This window comes from Eumetopias jubatus, unplaced genomic scaffold (genome assembly GCF_037043125.1).
Source record: "Eumetopias jubatus isolate StellerSeaLion01/CBP00866 unplaced genomic scaffold, mEumJub1_p1.0 scaffold_10, whole genome shotgun sequence".
Classification (NCBI taxonomy): Eukaryota; Metazoa; Chordata; class Mammalia; order Carnivora; family Otariidae; genus Eumetopias; species Eumetopias jubatus.
Window position 1 is genome coordinate 62,319,406 of NW_028274816.1, and position 17,773 is coordinate 62,337,178.

General features: G+C 54.0%; 1 protein-coding gene across 1 annotated transcript; it reads right to left on the reverse strand.

Moving 5' to 3' along the window:
- Window positions 1-3,663: 3,663 nt before the first annotated feature.
- On the reverse strand, window positions 3,664-7,136 carry SBK3 (SH3 domain binding kinase family member 3). The gene is made up of 4 exons (XM_028097298.2): window positions 7,092-7,136; window positions 6,400-6,550; window positions 5,699-5,901; window positions 3,664-4,353 (listed from the first exon to the last, which is right to left on the reverse strand). The coding sequence occupies exons 1-4, from the start codon at window positions 7,134-7,136 to the stop codon at window positions 3,664-3,666; spliced, it is 1,089 nt and encodes a 362-aa protein (XP_027953099.2).
- Between the last annotated feature and the right edge of the window lie 10,637 nt (window positions 7,137-17,773).

The window sequence follows — 17,773 nt, forward strand, 5'->3', positions numbered from 1 at the left end:
CTCTGCAGGACGGAGCAGAGACAGTGACCCAGGGCCCAGGTCATGCTGGACCTGGGTCTGAGGGAGGAGGGGCTGGGGGCTCATTGGCACTTTCCATTGTGACTCAGTCTCCCTCTTCGTTATGGCATCTGAGGAGTGGGGAGACCAGTCGCTGGTTGGGGTGAGGTCAAGCCTAAGGTCACAGATGTCTCTTGCCCCCACCCCCACATCCTGGCGCCACCCAATGGCCCAAGGGTGAAAGATGAACCAGATAACTCCAGACACCCCCCACCTTGTTTCCAAAGCAAACACACTTGGGCCCTGGGGGTGGATGAGTAGCCTCTTTCTCCTAAGAGCAAACAGGTGCTCTCTGCCTCCAGGGGCTGGTGAGGGCGGCTGCGCACACCAGGGCCTTGGGGGACGCCTGGGACCTAGATGGGAGCAAGCACTTGGAAGGTCAAGTCCTTGAGATGTCTGGGGTCCAACTCCTACAGCCTCAGCCCCTCCCCCCTCAGACCCAGGAGCCCAGCCCCCAGCCCCTCCTCCCTCAGACCCAGGAGTCCAGGCCCCCAGCCCCTCCCCCCTCAGACCCAGGAGCCCAGCCCCCAGCCCCTCCTCCCTCAGACCCAGGAGTCCAGGCCCCCAGCCCCTCCTCCCTCAGACCCAGGAGTCCATGCCCCCAGCCCCTCCTCCCTCAGACCCAGGAGTCCAGGCCCCCAGCCCCTCCTCCCTCAGACCCAGGAGTCCATGCCCCCAGCCCCTCCTCCCTCAGACCCAGGAGTCCATGCCCCCAGCCCCTCCTCCCTCAGACCCAGGAGTCCAGGCCCCCAGCCCCTCCTCCCTCAGACCCAGGAGTCCATGCCCCCAGCCCCTCCTCCCTCAGACCCAGGAGTCCAGCCCCCAGCCCCTCCCCCCTCAGACCCAGGAGTCCAGGCCCCCAGCCCCTCCTCCCTCAGACCCGCGAGTCCAGGCCCCCAGTCCCTCCTCCCTCAGATTCGCGAGTCCAGGCCCCCCGGCCCTCTCCTCCTTCAACCCAGGAGTCCAGCCCCCAGGTCCTCCTCCCTCAGACCCACGAGTCCAGGCCCTCGGCCCTCTCCTCCTTCAACCCACGAGTCCAGGCCCCCAGGCCCTCCTCCCTCAGACCCAGGAGTCCAGCCCCCAGGCCCTCCTCCCTCAGACCCAGGAGTCCAGGCCCCCAGCCCCTCCTCCCTCAGACCCAGGAGTCTGGACTGCCAGCCCACCCCTCTCCTGGAACCTTATACAACTCACACATCTTATGACTCTCAGACTCTGTCTCTCTAACACTCAACCACTCTACAGCCTCAAAGTTCAGCCCCTGACCCTCGGAGGGACCCAGGAGTTTGACCAGCTGTGCCGCTTCACTATCAGGTGCTGCCCACCTCAGGCTGTTTAACCCTTGCCTCCTCCTGACCAGGGCGCCGACCTCCAAACCTCACCTTCTCCAAAGCTTGCTTGACCCTTCGCTGCCTGCTGTGGTCAGTGCCCAGCACTAGATCCCATGCCAGCAGAGGCTTGCCCAGGAGCAGACCCCGCCCCCACCTAGGGGGTCGTAAGCCCCGCCCCTGGACCCGCCCCTTCTACCCCACTAGGGCCAGAGCGACATCGTGTGTTGACTCCTAGAACTGCCCGCCGCCAGAAATCTGTCCCAGACCCAGGCCCCAGAGCGCCCTCCACTCTCAAACCCAGGAGCCCAGGCCCCCCCAGCCTCCTCCTCCCTCAAACCCAGGAGTCCAGGCCCCCAGCCCCTCCACCCTCAGACCCAGGAGTCCAGACCCCCAGCCCCTCCTCCCTCAGACCCAGGAGTCCGGACCCCAGCCCCTCCTCCCTCAGACCCAGGGGTCCAGGCCCCCAGCCACCTCCTCCCTCAGACCCGGGAGTCCAGACCCCCAGCCCCTCCTCCCTCAGACCCAGGAGTCCAGGTCTCCAGCTCCCTCCTCTCTCTGACCCAGGAGTCCGGGCCCCTGTGGAGGATGAAATCATTTCTCTAGTTTGGCCCTGCCTTGACCCCACCCAGCTGCCCCATCAATGCCCCATTGACAGGTCAGACACAAGTGTTTGGTGAGGGGTGTCCAGGGGATGGGACACTGGGGTCCTGTTTGGGGAAAGGATGAGACAACCAGATTCCAGAACGATGCAGTGAGAGATGATCTCAGACTTGGGGCTGAGGGGAAGCAGGTGGTGGAGCCCCTGGGAGGAGCGGGGAGGGGAGGCCCTCGTTCTGAGTCTGCAGACTTCAACTTTGGTGGGGGTCTAGGCAGGAACTCCTGGGCCTGATGGAGGAAGGGCTGGGGGCCTGGGATGCCACATCCCCTCCTCCGGTTTGCAGCAAGATGACCACTGTGAACTTCCTTAATTTTTTAAACAAACCTTTTATTTCGGAACAGTTTTAGATTTCCAGAACAGCTGTAAGCATTGTGCCGAGAGCTGCCGGGCCGTCCCCAGCTCCCCACCAGGTTGGTATCTCACGCAGCCAACGGCACATTTGTTCAAACCAAGAAATCATCCGTCTGGCGCGAGGCCCTGCCTGTTTCGGCAGCACTTGCGCCAACAACCTTGTGCCGTCCCCCGGGGTCCGATCCGGGACACCCCACTGCGCTTCGTGAACCCACTCTTTTGAGTCTAGAAAGCACGCCGGACAGATTCCCCGGGAGGGGGGAGCAGTTCCGCATTCCTGAGCCTGAGCTGGGTACTGGGACACGACCGACGCTCGCGCTCGCGCCCCTGCCCTGCAGGTGGGAAGCATCAGGCACCAGGCGCGCGCTGGAGACGCGTGGGGCGCACGGGCCGGCGCAGGTGAAGGCAAGCTCATCCCAACCAGCCTCAGCTGTCAGCACGGAGCCCAAGGCCCACAAAGCTGGGACAGTCACACGGCGCGGTGCTCCGAGCCGGTAGGGAGCTGGCACAGGGGGGAGCAGAACTGAAAGGATGTCGTAAGGAGGAAAACCACGTCCATCCTGGGCAGCCCAAACAGGTGAGGCTGAAAAAGACGGGAGACACAGATCGCCCGGATATAGGTTCCCGATGAGGCTGGAGAGAGCTTGGAGGCACCGAGCTGTGAGAAAGGTGTTCTCAGGGGAGGACCCAGAGTGTGCAGAGGGCCCGTGGCAGGAAAGTGCGTGTGTGTGTGTGTGCAAGGATTTAGGTCTAGACAGGATGAGTGACTTCCCCAGTGTCACCCGGAGCCCAGGGCAATGGAAGATGCAGAGGGTGAGGTTTCCATGGTGTTGGATCCTGAAAGCTCAGATGTAGCGCCATGGATGGTGAGAGTCAACCAGGTCTTAGTGGGGATGAGTGGCCCCATGAGAACTCCATGGAGGCGCTCAGCATGTCCCCACGCTGCGGAAATGTGTCTGTAGGGAAGCAGTGCCCTCCTCCTAGAAGACCCATTCAGGACAGAAGGAAGAGGAAGGGTCCTTGAGAGAGCAGGGGGCTGGGGGCCTGGACTCCCGGTCGAGGGAGGAGGGGCTGGGTCTTGGACTCCCAGGTCCTGGTTGAAAGGGGAATTATGCAGCCCTGTCCAGCGCTCGGCAGGGAGAGATGCAGTGTGTTCCGTCTCTGTCCTCCCAGGAGCAGCTGTCTCCATCCAGGTGGCCAGGGCGGGGAGGGGGGTGCTGGGGGAGGGGCCTTTGGCCCAGGCTCTGACCACCTGTCTCAGTCACCTGGTCAGGGAGCTCCCCCATCTGTGCCCATCCTCTTGTCATCTTTGTCATTCTCCTCCTCTTCATCCGTCCACTCCTCCAGGCTAGCTCCTCGCTCTTCCTCCTCCTCCGCATCTTCACTAGGCGTGCCCCCCAAGCCCCCAGGCCCCTCTCTGTTCCTCTCTAACCCCCAGTCATCCCCCAAGAAGTCTAGGACAACCAGTGGGGGGCTCCTAGTGTCGGGATCCAGGTCTAGGAGCCCCTGAAGCAATGCCAGGGCTGGGGGTGCAAACTGGTCCCAAGGTGGGGGTGGCTGAGGGGGTTGGGGCCTGGTGGTCATCCAGCCAGCAAAGACCTCAAACTCAGGGTCAGGGGCTAGTGCCATGTCCCAAGGGAAGCAGGCAGTGGCAGTGCAGAAGAGAAGCACCCCCAGGCCCCAGGAGTCCATTGCTGGCCGCAGGGGCAGGCTGTCCGGGGGCAGCAGAAGGCAGAGCTCGGGTGGGGCCGAGGGCAGTGGCCCTGGTGGGGCAGGGGTTGGACTGCCCTCAGGCCGGGTCAGCCCCAAGTCACCTAAGGCCACACGGCTGCAGACGGGGTCAAAGACCAGCACGTTGTCTGGTTTGACATCCGCATGGACCAGCCCCCGGCCATGGAGGAAGTCCAGGGCTCCGGCCAGCTGGGCCATCACCCGCTTCACCAGCAGCTCTGGGAGGCCCTGGGGTCAAGGAGAGATGAAGGTCAGGGTGCCTCGGCTCCTTCTTTATTTGGTTTCTTGGAGTTCAAGAATTCAGAACCTCAGACCAGTGGCTACCTCTAGTGTCCCCCAACACCTTCTCCAGATTATCCTCAGCCACACCGGGCTACAACCTCTGTACTCCAGCCCCTTAGTATGTCATCGCTGGAACCCCAAACTGAACCAGAAGATCTTTTCGCCTCCACCAAGCTTTCTCCTAACCCTAACACTCAAACCTGCTCCTTACATTTCTTATCTGCTCTCGCCTGACCACCCAGATCTCCAGTGGGACCCCAAGTCTCATACTGAATCCTAGTCTTAGTTCCTACTAATTTAGATGGTGTTTCTAATTCAGACACCATTCTGAAGTCATTTTTCTTCATCACTGGACTGGTAAATCTAGCCATCCACCTAGCCAGGCAGCTAGCCAACAATCCATCTGTCAAAGCACTCATCCATTCAACAGTCTACCCAGCAGGGTTTCTGCTTAACTTCCATTCCACCAGTCAGCAATCCAATAATGTATTCAATTGCTTAATATCCAAAATCCATCCATTCATTCTTCCTTGTTTCCTTCCATTTATCTACCATCCATTTATCCATCCATCTATCCATCCACCCACCAATCAATCCACCCATCTTTTCATCCATCCACCCGTCTTTCCATCCATCTATCCATCCACCAACCCATCAATCCACCCATCTTTTCATCCATCCACCCGTCTTTCCATCCATCTGTCCATCTCTCTATCCATTCATCTGTCTCCCTCCTTTCTTTCCTTCTGCTTATCTCCAACCCTATCTCAAATCCAAAATCTATTCCTAAAGATGGCTCCACCCTAATCTTCAAACTCATGTACCCCCAGAATCTCATGGATTCAGTCCTGACCTGGTCTCCTCACCAGAGAGCACCTCATTACAACCGATCTCCAACTCATTCTGTATACACATCCTCAACCATCCCTGTCTCTCTCTGAGACCCCATCCATGCTTTCCACACCCATTACCAGTCTATTATCAACCCACCCAACTCCACCCACGCCCACACTCCCAATCCCAGTACTAACTAAAATCCCACCCCTAATCTCATTCCCAACCCAACCGCATCCCCCGGCCCATGCAAACTCATGTTGGAATGGCTGGGTGGATTAGGTTAGGGTTAGGCGTGGGACTGCACCGAGAGTTAGAAATAAGGAGGGTTTCTGGGGGGTTAGGGCAGAGCTAGGTTGAGCACTGATCTGGGCGTCAGGATTGGAGATAGAAATGGGTTAGGGACAGGGTTAGACATGGGATGAGCTGTTCTGACCTTCTTCCCCACCCGCCTCACCCGTTCCTTCAGCATCCCGCTGAGGTCCCCACAGGGTGCGTATTCCTGGGCGAAGGCGAAGTGTCGGGGGCTTTGCAGGGGTCCTGCCAGGGTCTGCAGTAAGCCTGGGTGTGATGAGACACAGCGGCCCACACAGAACTCTCTCAGGAAGGTGGTTCTCAGGACCGAGTCCCGACGAAGAAGCTTCAGAGCCACAGCTGGACCTGCCAGGGAGAAGGGTGCAGAAGGGAGCTCAGGGAGCTCTGATCTTGCTGTGGGGCCTTAGGCAAACTGTTTAACCTCTCTGAACTGTGGATGTTTCATGTGTAAAACAAGAGTGGCAGGGCATGGCATCTGACCTCCCTCTGCTTCCAGTTTGTCTTTGTGTGCAATAAGGGTTGAAGGTGACCTTCCCTGAGGACTCCCTATTCTGCTGTGTGGCCTTGCATGACTGCTTTACCTTCTCTGAGCCTCAGTTTTCTCTTGAATCAAGTAGGGGACATGGTGACTGGGGCTCCAATCCAGATTACCCTCCTGCCTTGCTGTGTGACCTCAGGCAAGTCCCCCTTCTTTGGGTTAGCTCTGTTTATTGGAAGATCAAAGAGCTCTTAACTTTCTGAGAGCCCCCATCAAGGGTTCCCATCATCTCCTGGGGATGCTCCTTGTCTCAGTGGCTTCTGAGAACCCTATTCTGGAGTCTGCCCTTCAATGGCCAAACTCACCTCCTTGGCGAGGCCGGGCAAGGAGTACACGGCCATAGGAGCCAGAGCCGAGCTCTCGGATGAGGCGGTACGGGACACGCAGATTCCTCACTGGGGTCACCCTGGTGGCTGTCAGCTCCACGAGCCGTTGGAGGGCTGTAGCTGTGTCCTCCTGTCAGAGAGGAGCAGAGGTGGGGAAGGGGTGAGTCTGGGGCCCACTGAGAGCAGTGGGGGAAACTGGAGGTCCAGCCCAGGGCTGAGGTGGGGAGCCAGGGTGATGGGGTCATTGTCCCCAGGGAGGATGATGAGTCACAATGACTCACGGGCCTTGGGCCACCTGTTCTTGTGTCCTGGCAGGGTTAGGGGTGATTGTCTCAGAGACCCTGCCCACCACCATCATTGGGAACCCCCAGAAGCCCCCAGCTGGGGGGCTGGGACCGCATCCTCAGCTTACACAACCCCCCACTGCGCCCATCTCTCTCTCCTTCCTCCCCCTGTGCTTCCCGTTCTTTGTTTCTGAGTCTGTTGCCCTGGCGGCCTCAGTCTTGCTTTGTGTCCTCGGGTTTGTGTTACTCTGGGTCTCTGCTGTTTCTCCGTTTCCCCGTCTCTTCCATCTCTCTGTGTGTTTGTCCACTGTCCCTCTTCATGTCTGTCTCTGACTCTGCTTTTCTGCATCTCTCTCTCTCTCTCTCTCCCTGTCTCCCGTCTCTCACCTCTGGGTCCCCATCCTCACGGTTCTCGGGCTCCCTGAGCTCCATGTCAGAGTCCCCTGGCGTCAGCTGGACCTTGTGTGAGCGAGCACGTAGGTCCTCGCCCTACAGAGCCCCGCTCTAGAACCGTCTGAAAGGGTCTGCCTCGGTCTCCCTCTGCCTGTCTGAGTCGGAGGATTTCTCCGCCGTCCTCTGCCGGCCTCCGGCCTCCTTGTCAGCCCGGGTCTCTGTGTGTCCGTAGGTACTCTCCTGCCAATCTCTCTGCTCCGTCTCACACCTCCCTCCCCTCTCTGACCTCACAGTGTCTTTGCTCCTGTGTGACTATCTGTCTCCCAGTCTCTCTCCCCACCAGCCTCCCTGCCCCAGCTCTCGGATCTCCGGGTGGGTCTCCCTATCCTGTCTCTCGTCCCCACACTCTCCCCACTGTTGTCACCACTGTCTGTCATTCAGGATATCCACACTTTCACTGCTTCTCTGTTCTCCCGCTCGGCCGTGCTCTGGCCTGCTCTCCCCAGTGTCTCTCTGTCTCCCTCCTCCCGTCTTTGTTCCTGACTCTCTCTCAGAGCCTTTGTCCCTCCCTTTCTCTGGGCCGGGACAGAGGTGTGTGTGACAGCTCAGAGACATCCTGTCCCCCCCACACACCCCTCCCTCACCCCCTCTGACCCGCTGCCCCCCTCCCTCCCCCTTCCAAACTTAGACCAGCTTGGACTCTGGGCTCTGGTCCCAGGACAGAGGGGACAAAACATATTGTGAACCCCCAAGGGCCAGGCCTGACGGCAGTGAGAAAAGAGGAAACAGGGCCCCTTCACATACCTTACTTGGGATGGGAGACCCAGAGCTCCATGCTTTCTGCCTTCCTCCATGGGATGGGAGTCTGGCCTCCAGGAACCAGGGAGACTGTTCCCAAAGCCCTGTTCTTTAATACCAAGTCCCCATCCCCAGCCCCTCCTCCCTCAGACCCAGGAGTCCAGCCCCCCAGCCCCCTCCTCCCTCAGACCCAGGAGTCCTGCCCCCAGCCCCTCCTCCCTCAGACCCAGGAGTCCAGCCCCCAGCCCCTCCGCCCTCAGACCCGGGAGTCCACACCCCTAGCCTCCTGCCTCGGACCCAGGAGTCCACACCCCCAGCCTCCTGCCTCGGACCCAGGAGTCCAGACCCCCCAGCCCCTCCTCCCTCGGACCCAGGAGTTCTGGCCCCTGCCCCCTCCTCCCTCAGACCCAGGAGTCCAGCCCCCCAGCCCCTCCTCCCTCAGACCCAGGAGTCCACACCCCCAGCCTCCTGCCTCGGACCCAGGAGTCCAGACCCCAGCCCCTCCTCCCTCAGACCCAGGAGTCCAGCCCCCCAGCACCCTCCTCCCTCAGACCCAGGAGTCCACACCCCCAGCCTCCTGCCTCAGACCCAGGAGTCCAGACCCCAGTCCCTCCTCCCTCAGACCCAGGAGTCCAGCCCCCAGCCCCTCCTCCCTCAGACCCAGGAGCCCAGACCCCCAGCCCCCTCCTCCCTCAGACCCAGGAGCCCAGACCCCCAGCCCCCTCCTCCCTCAGACCCAGGAGTCCAGCCCCCAGCCCCTCCTCCCTCAGACCCAGGAGTCCAGCCCCCAGCCCCCTCCTCCCTCAGACCCAGGAGTCCAGCCCCCCAGCCCCTCCTCCCTCGGACCCAGGAGTCCAGCCCCCAGCCCCCTCCTCCCTCAGACCCAGGAGTCCAGCCCCCAGCCCCCTCCTCCCTCAGACCCAGGAGTCCAGACCCCCCAACCCCCCTCCCTCAGACCCAGGAGCTCTAATAGCCAAGAGATGCACTGGGGGAAAGGGCTTCTTTCATATTCTCAGCACTTGCCCCGAGCCTGGTTCTGGGCAGGGGCTGGGGTAGGGCTTTACCATAGATCCTCCCCAGCCATCCAGAAAGGGTGAAGATTTATCCCCAGTTTACAGAGCAGGAAACTGAGGTTGTGAGCTGGGACCGTCTTACACAAGGTCAGAGTGGGAGGAGGTGTCTGGTAGGACCCAAGCCAGGTCGGAGTGACTCACAGCCCTGAGTTCTGCCCAGCTTGGTTTTACTACTACTACAACCCGCTATTAATAAAGACAAAGCCAGGACGCTACTCACACTCTGGAAGGATCCCCAGGGAAACTGGCTGCGACGTTGCCCCTGGGAACACAGGCCGGGGGTGGGGCAGGTGGCAGAGAACTTCCTTTGCTCTTTGATTTTCGGGGGGTTTGATGGTGAAAACCTCTGCAAACGTGCACAAAAGTCGAAAGGACCCCACGGTGACCACCCTCCAGGGCACTGACCAGACCTCACAGGTTGACTTTTTCCAGTACTTGCTGTATCTGTTTTCTGTGGGGGAATGAAGTATGTCAAAGTAAATTACAGTCTACCGAAATCTTTTTGGGTGAAATGGTATGCTGCCTGGTGCCTGCTTTCAAATACTCCAGCAGGAGAAAATCCAAAAATGTGTGCGGCGGGGGTGGGGGAGGTGGGGGGTTGCTGGGACAGGAGCAGCATTCGCCTCGCAAAATGTGAATGAGGGGATTCCTTTTACTCTTTATTTTTGGCTATGCTGGACATTTTTCCTCATAAAAAGCTAAATGTTGTCAAATACACTACAGACGGCATGAGAAATTATTGCTATCCTGGGGTCTACATCTCTCTGAAAGTAAGGATCATTTCCAGCTCAACTGCAATGCTATTATCAATTGCAACATTAACAGTAATTCCAGAAAACCAGCTGATACCCAGTCCTATTCTGCGCACCCCAATTTGTCCAAACAAACCCTCTGTTGCTGCTGTAGTTGGGTCAGTGATCGATGTCAACACACAGCTTTGGGGGAAACTTTCATTGCTGTGCCTTTTGTACTATTTGATTTTTGTTGTTGTTGTTGCCCAGCATGTGTTACCTATTCAAAAACCAGAACTAAAATGAAGAAATGCAATGATGACTATTTATTCAATGCTTCTCAGATGCCAGATGCCAGGCCTTGGCTTTTTTTTTTTTTTAATTAAGACTTTGTGGAATCCTCCCTATAAGCCCTGGATGAGTAGAATGATGGTTTCCAGTTTACTGTTGGGGAAACTGAGGCATGGAGCAGCAGAGGCATTGGCCAACAGACAGTGAGAGGCAAAGACAGAGGGTCTGGGGCCTCCAGGCCACTCTCTGTCCCCTGCCCAGGCAGCTTGAGGGAGGCAGACCCCCTGGTGTGTGACTAGAGCTGAATTCTTCCACTGGGGACGTGGGGCCGGATGTGTGCGTGCAAGGGGCCCGCAGGGACTGCAGAGCAGCTGCTACTCTGGAGCCAGAAGGTCAGGCTGCAGAGCCACCTGGGTCTGCTGGGGTGGGGGGCGGGGACGCTGCCGGCCTTTGGCCCTCCCTGGCCCCCTGAGAGGCTCACTGATGATCCAGGGAGCTTTGCACCTCCCCATTTAGTAACGCCACCCCACAGGGTCACCCGGAGTGACCTGGAGAAGGCAGGTGTAGGCAGGCAGGGCAGGCTCCAGTCCTGGCCCCAGGGTGCACACACCCTCATTTAAGTCGGCCTCTAGGCCTCATGCCCATCCCCTCCTGTGTCTCCTGTCCACCCGCCCCATGGGCTCTTTGCAGTGACTAACCTAGCTCAGTCCCTGCTGGCCCAGGGTGTGCTCTCCCTCAAGTGTCCAACTGCCCCCATACCTCAGTTTCCTCCTTATGAGATGGGAGCAACTGCAGGTTCTACCCAGAGCATTATAATATGTTATATATTGTATATAATATAATAATAAATGTAATATACATTACCTTCCATATAATTATATATAATATATACCATCTTATATATAGTAGAGTATATATCTTATATATTTTTAAAAATTTTTTTAAGATTTTTACATTTATCTGTGAGAGAGAGCACAAGTTGGGGCGCATCAGAGGGAGAGGGAGAAGCAGACTCCTCGCCCAGCAGGGAGCCCAATGCGGGGCTCGATCCCAGGACCCTGGGATCATGACGTGAGCCGAAGGCAGATGCTTCACTGACTGAGCCGCCCAGGCGCCCCTGTTATATACATATTTTAAAGGTTTTATTTTTAAGTAATCTCTACACCCAATGTGGGGCTTGAACTCATGACCCCAAGATCAAGAGCTGCACGCTCCACCAACTGAGCCAGCTGGGCACCCCTATTTTTTATATATTTTATATTTTTTCCAAATAACTAATGAATAAAATATGTATGGAAAGATCACAGAAAAAATTGAGTTAGACTTAAAGACTGTGCACTTGACAACCCCCTTGCCCTCGCACCCCCAAAAAAAGATCAATAGAAAAAGAAAAGGGGTAACCTTAAATTGATTTGTTTTGTCTAAAAAGAATAAGATGATAAACTAGTAAATCAAAATCTTGGCTTTTGGGGCACCTGGGTGGCTCAGTCAGTTAAGCGTCTGCCTTCGGCTCAGGTCATGATCCCGGGGTCCTGGGATTGAGTCCTGCATCAGGCTCTCTGCTCAGCAGGGAGTCTGCTTCTTCATAGCCACACAAAACCTTGCTATGGTTCCTCATGCAATGGAATATTTTAGCTGACACACCAAAAATATCCCAAATAATATAATGAGCACCTACATGTCCACCACTGTCCAGCTGAAGAAAGAGAATGTTGCTACCGCAATTGCAACCTGCAGGGTACTTACCACACTCCAAATCTTTCCCCTCCCTCCCTGAAGTAACCACTGTCACTAAGGAGGTATCTGTTATTCATTAAAAAAAAAAAATGTATTTGTTACACACATATAAACACATAGCTGCTATAGAGGATCACCATGCATGTGGTTAAATGTTATATAAATAGTATGTCTGTGACCCTCTGCAGCTGGCTTTTGTCCTCACCAGCTCAACCCTGTGTTTGTGAGCTTCATCTGTGTCATTACATGGAGCTCAGGTTCTTTCCTTTGCAGAGATGTTGCATATTCTAGCCTATGAACCTGCCCTGTTCTATGGATCCATTCTTCTGATGACTGACACTTTATGTTTCTCCCATCTTGCGCTCTTACAAGCAGGGATGCAAAGAATATTCTCACACGGGCTGCCCTGGGCTAAGGGGCTCACTTTGGTGCTGCCATACGCTCCCCAAGGTGGTTCTATCTGGCATTGACCTTTTATTGTCAGTTTTTGAGTTCGTAGGCTCCTCTGAGAATCTGAAGAAAGCCACAGAGACTTGCACTGTCTAATACAGAAGCCACCACACGTGTGGCTCTTAAGCACTTAAAATGTGGCTGGTCCAAATTAAGAACTCCCATGAGTATAAAACAGACCACGGATTTCAAAGACTTATCATGAAAAAGAGAATGTAAACTCTCTCACTGATGATTTTTATATTAATTACATGATGCCATGATAATGTTTTGGATATACGGTCAATTGCATTATTCATGGATTTCGTATTTGCAAACTCGCCTACCCACGAAGTTTCCTGTAGTCCTCAAATCAACATCATGGCACTCTGGTGGGCATGCGCAGGGCGGCGAAAAATGTGAGCCCGCTGTGGTTGCACACAGGGACCCTCTGCCTCCTTTTTTTTTTTTTTAAAGATTTATTTATTTATTTGACAGAAAGAGATACAACGAGAGAGGGAACACAAGCAGGGGGAGAGGGAGAGGGAGAAGCAGGCTTCCCGGGGAGCAGGGAGCCCGATGCGGGGCTCGATCCCAGGACCCTGGGATCATGACCTGAGCGGAAGGCAGACGCTTAACGACTGAGCCCCCCAGGCGCCCCCCACCCCCCCGCCTCCTTGTTCCACCTGTCACCCTGTACAAAAGTGTCCTTCCGGCAGCCTGGCTAGTGCCGCATTTTTCGCGGTATTGTGCTTTTTTGTTGGTGACTTTGTGGTTGAAAGTGGCCCCCGAGCGCAAGAAGGTGTGATGTGTCTTACCGAGAAATATCTGTGTTAGGTAAGCTTCCTTCAAGCACGAGTTACGGAGCCGTGGGCCGTGAGTTCAGTGTGAGCGAGTCAACAGTGTATATTAAGTAAGGTGTCTTTAAACAGAACACACATGAAACAAGGTTATGTATTGACCGGTTAATGAGAATTCTGTGACAAAGGCTCATAGGAGCCCAAGCCCGTCCTTCCCCGAGGGACTGTGGTTCCGTATTCATTGATTCAGCATTCACTATGACTTTATAGACCATAACCACCATAGGTAAGAAGAATCAGTGTACTGAGCGACCGGAATGAGGAAGATACGCTGCATTGAACCAAATAAAGCATCAAAATTATTTTCACCTAGTTCCTTTTTTACTTTTGGAAAAATGGAAACACGATTTGGCAGACAGCATCGAGGGGGACTGACCCTGCTGGATCTCTCTAGAAGTCTAGAGACCACGGGTTAAGAATGACTGCCTCGCCCATGTCCACTGGGCTGCAGGTCAAGGTCCCTCACATATGTGGACCATAACCCCACCTTCCTCCTGGCCTCCGGTGTCTCTCCATAGAGTGTCCCACCCACCACCCCAAAAGCATCTAACACTCAGAGACAACACGTGTCCCTCTCCTCAATAGCCTCCCATGGCTCCCTATTACCCTTGGGATAGAGTCCAAGCTCCCCAGCCTGGCCTCTGAGCCCTTCTGGAGCTGATGCTCTCTCCGTCTTATCTGCCGCCCCGCCCTATCTCACCCGACACCCCAGTCACACGGAAGGACTCACAGTTCCCGGGAGCACACTGGGTTCTCTCTCCCTCTCCTCAGGAAATGTGTGTGAGACAAGACTGACGGATGGCCGGAGTGCATTTGTGATGGCTTTGTAAATCCCGCGTGATTAACGATAATTATAGCTAGCATTTACTGAACTCTGTGTATTACCAGCCCCTGTGCTAATCCTCACAGCAGCCGGGAAAGGTAGGTCCTATTATTAGCTCCGTTTTATAGTTGAAGGAAGGGAGACTTGCAGAGATTAAATCTCTTGCTCTGTGTCCTGCTAGGGGTCAACGGCACAGTAGGACATTTCACACACACCCTCCCCCAGCCTCTCTGGTGTGGGTGGACGTCTGCAGGGCAGGAGCTGGGGACAGATGTGTGTCAAGGTTGCTGACTTCTCTCGTTTCCATTCAAATTCAACACACATTTCCTGGGGCCCGTGAGTTGGAGCCGGTACCAGCAGATAGGTTCTGTCCCGGCTGGGGAGGAGTCTAGAAGGTGCCGTGCACAAGGATGCAAGCAGTCATAAAACAGGTGTCACCTTTCTAATGGAGGTGACAAAGTGGAGTCCAGAGGGGACTCTGAAAGGGCTTGACAGGGATGACGGGTGGGGGAGAAAGAGGTCCCCACAAGCAGAGGCTTGTCCTATCTGGGATTCAAGTTAAGACAGATTGGTGGAAGAACTCTGCAGTTACGGAGTGGATTGCCGGCTCTGGGGATAGAGAGAAGGCAATGCGAGCAACAGTTCCTGCCCGCAGAGGCCCATCTACAGAGACTGGAAGGGGGCGGGTGGTTGTCCAAGGCCTGGAGGGGATGGGGTGCTGCGGGGCGATGCGTCGGGGGGTCCTTTCTGGGGCGACAGGAGCATTCTAAAGTTCATCATGGTGACAGTCACACGGCTCTGCGACCACACCGAAGGTCAACGACTGGTACACTTTAAAGAGATGAATGGTGTGCTAGGAGAAGCCTATCTCCATAAAGCTATAAAAAAAGGTCCCCATTCTGGTGGCGCTGACATTCTAGCGAGGCTGCAGAGAACGTGACAGAGCGTTTAACACCCCCTCTGCCTGTGGATAACAGCGATTTTCAGCAAAAATCATGGAATAACCAGTAGCATTGTTTTCTTGGTTTGGGGGGGTTTCTTTTCTTTTTTCTTTTCTTTTCTCTTCTCTTTTCTTTTTTCTTTTCTTTCTTTCTTTCTTTCTTTCTTTCTTTCTTTCTTTCATAAACTTGAGTTTTTAGAGCAGTTTTAGGTTCACGGCAAAATTGAGAGGAAGATACAGAGATTTCCCATAGACTCCCTGCCCCCACTCATGCATGTCCCCCCCCATTATCAGCGTCCCCCACCAGAGGGTACGTTTGTCACAGTTGTCACGTTTGTCACAGTTGATGACCCACATTGACTCCATAATCACAGAAAGTCTATAGTTTACATTGGGGTTCGCTCTTGACATTGCCCACTGCACGGGCTTGAACGGATGTATAATGACATGTGTCCACCATTATAGTATCACACAGAGTAGCTTCACTGCCCTAAAAATCCTCTGTGCTCCCCAATTCATCTGTCCTCCCCTAACTCCTGGCAACCACTCACCGTGTTACTGTCTCCATAGCTTTACGTTTTCCAGAATGTCCTACATTTGGAATCATGTGGCATGTAGCGTTTTCAGATGGGCTGCTTTCACTTAATGATGTGCATTTAAGGCTCCTCCTTGCCTTTTCGTGACCCAATAGCTCATTCCTTTTTGGCGCCAAATAATATTCCATCGTCTTGCTTCCAAGTATCCTCCGTGTTCAGGGTTTTGTGTGCAGGAGAGATTTTCACTTATTTGCGTGAACACTAAGGGGCATAAGTGCTGGGTGTCTCTCACATTACAAAATGATTTTTAAGAGCCATCACTTGTCATTTTTTCTTATATCTATATATATATTTAGTTTGCAAACAATCAGAAATTGAAAAGAACACATTCCAATGTTAGAGATATCAGCTCAGCAAAGATTTCAGGTATAAGCTCAAACTTGCACTTCAGTAAAAACTGTTTCATTGTGTGGCGGGTGCTCTGCTTCTCCATTTCGAACTTGATCTGCAAATACAAACTCCAAGGGTGACAGAGAAGGTCAGCACCCCAGTTTCTCAGGCTCTGTTTCTTTGTGTTTAGAATCACCGTGCCATCTATGTGTACTTCAAAACTACCATTTTAAACATAGTGGGGACGTGGAGTTCCACAGACGCTGAAGGCATGGGTTGCATCTGAAGTGAGCTCGGACAATCTGATCCTCAGGAACTTACTCTCAAAACGAATGTGGGTAGTGGAGTCTGCGGGCAGCGAGGTCAGCTGTAAACTGGGTTTCTCTCCATTGACTTGCATGTGCAATAGAGTGCTTCATGAAAGGATGGGGGAAGGAAGTAATAAAATGTGCTAATTATATACATGAATATATACACATTGTATAAATGTACATGTCCATATGTATTCTATATGTATATACACATACGTATATGTTTAATATATGTGTGCATATTTATTATATATTTAATATATAATATTAAATATTGTAATATTTAATATTACATGGTAACACTGGCAGCAAATGTTTGGAACTTAGATCAATAAAACTGTTTCACAGGGAGGGGTTTCTTTTTTTTTAACGTATTTTTTAATTTAAATTCAATTAATTAACATATAGTGCGTTACCAGTTTCAGAGGTAGAGGTCAGTGATTCATCAGTTGCATATAACAGCCAGTGCTCATCCCACCGTGTGCTCTCCTTCATGTCCATCACCCAGTTACCCCATCCCCCCAACCCCCTCCCTTCTAGCAACTCTGTTTCCTAGAGTTAAGAGTCTCTCACGGTTTGTCTCCCTCTCTGATTTCGTCTTGTTTTATTTTTCAGGGAGGGGTGTGTGTCACTGACACTGGTTCTGATCGCGGGTGCATGACATCAGTGAAAAGTGGACCAAACGTTTCGTTTGGTTTTCTTCTTGTTTCTATTTCCTCTATGGCCAACGCGCCCCTTGTTGCCTGCATCTAGGGCAGGCTGCTTCCCTGTCGCCCCATCACACCACTGAGGGCGGATTCCACTGGATGGGCAGAAGTTAGGAAGTGGTTGAGCACGTGGAGACATAGGTCCCTGGAGTTTTGCCGGTGGGCGTGTAGGCTGGTGCAGCCTCTCAGTGAGCAAGGTGGGAGACTTGAGTGAAAGCAGGACCCCCATGTCTGAGGATTCCTTTTCTGGGTGTATTTGTCCCTGAGAGATTTTCCACAGAAGGCAATCTGGATGTGCTGACTACCATCCCCTCGTCCATCTGTCTCCTTTCTGTCTAGGTGACCCCTTCCGACTGCATCACCTGGGCTGCATCTGGCTTCTGTTTGGGTTCGGCCAATGGGAAGCATCGGCAGGTGATCAGAAGGCGGGAGCAGTGACAGTGACCCTGAGCAACTCATTTCACCTTTCTAAGTAAGCCTCAGTTTCCCCTTCTGTAAAGTGGCGGTGGGGTAGATTATAACCTCATTTATTTGTTGGACAGTTATTTGCTGTGAATCCAGTGTGTGTCAGGCAGGGTGCTGGGCACTGGGGACACAGGGACGAGCCACACAGGCACCTTTCTGTTCTAGTGAGGGGTGGTCGGAGGCCAATTTGTAAACCAAACACATTAGCAAATGAGAAGAAAACAATGAGGATGGTGGCTTTATCCTCCCCCGAAAGATGTGTAAAGAGGCTCTGAGAAATAATTCATCAGATGATTTAGCAAAAACAAAGTCTTTTTAAGCATCTACACTGTGCCAAGCAATACTCGAGGCTCTAGGAACCCAGTGACACCCAGGCAAGATTTGCACCCCGGCAGACTGCACGTGTGGATAGGGATGGTGCTATGGGTTACATTGTGCCCCCCACCAAAAAAGATATACCGAACCCCCAGTACCTCAGGATGTGACCTTTTTGGAAACAGTGTCACTGCAGATGAAATTAATTAAGAGGAGATCGCATTGGAGGAAGGTGGGTTCCTACATGATTCTCCCACAGGAAAGGGTGGA

What these genes read in the sequence shown, in the direction of transcription:
- SBK3 (XM_028097298.2), bottom strand. Translation starts at nt 7,136, where the DNA reads ATGGAGCTCAGGGAGCCCGAGAACCGTGAGGATGGGGACCCAGAG. An exon ending in TGCCCGGCCTCGCCAAGGAG is followed by an intron (nt 5,902 to 6,399) that starts GTGAGTTTGGCC and finishes TCTCCCTGGCAG; the next exon opens with GTCCAGCTGTGGCTCTGAAG. An exon ending in GCGGGATGCTGAAGGAACGG is followed by an intron (nt 4,354 to 5,698) that starts GTGAGGCGGGTG and finishes CCTTGACCCCAG; the next exon opens with GGCCTCCCAGAGCTGCTGGT.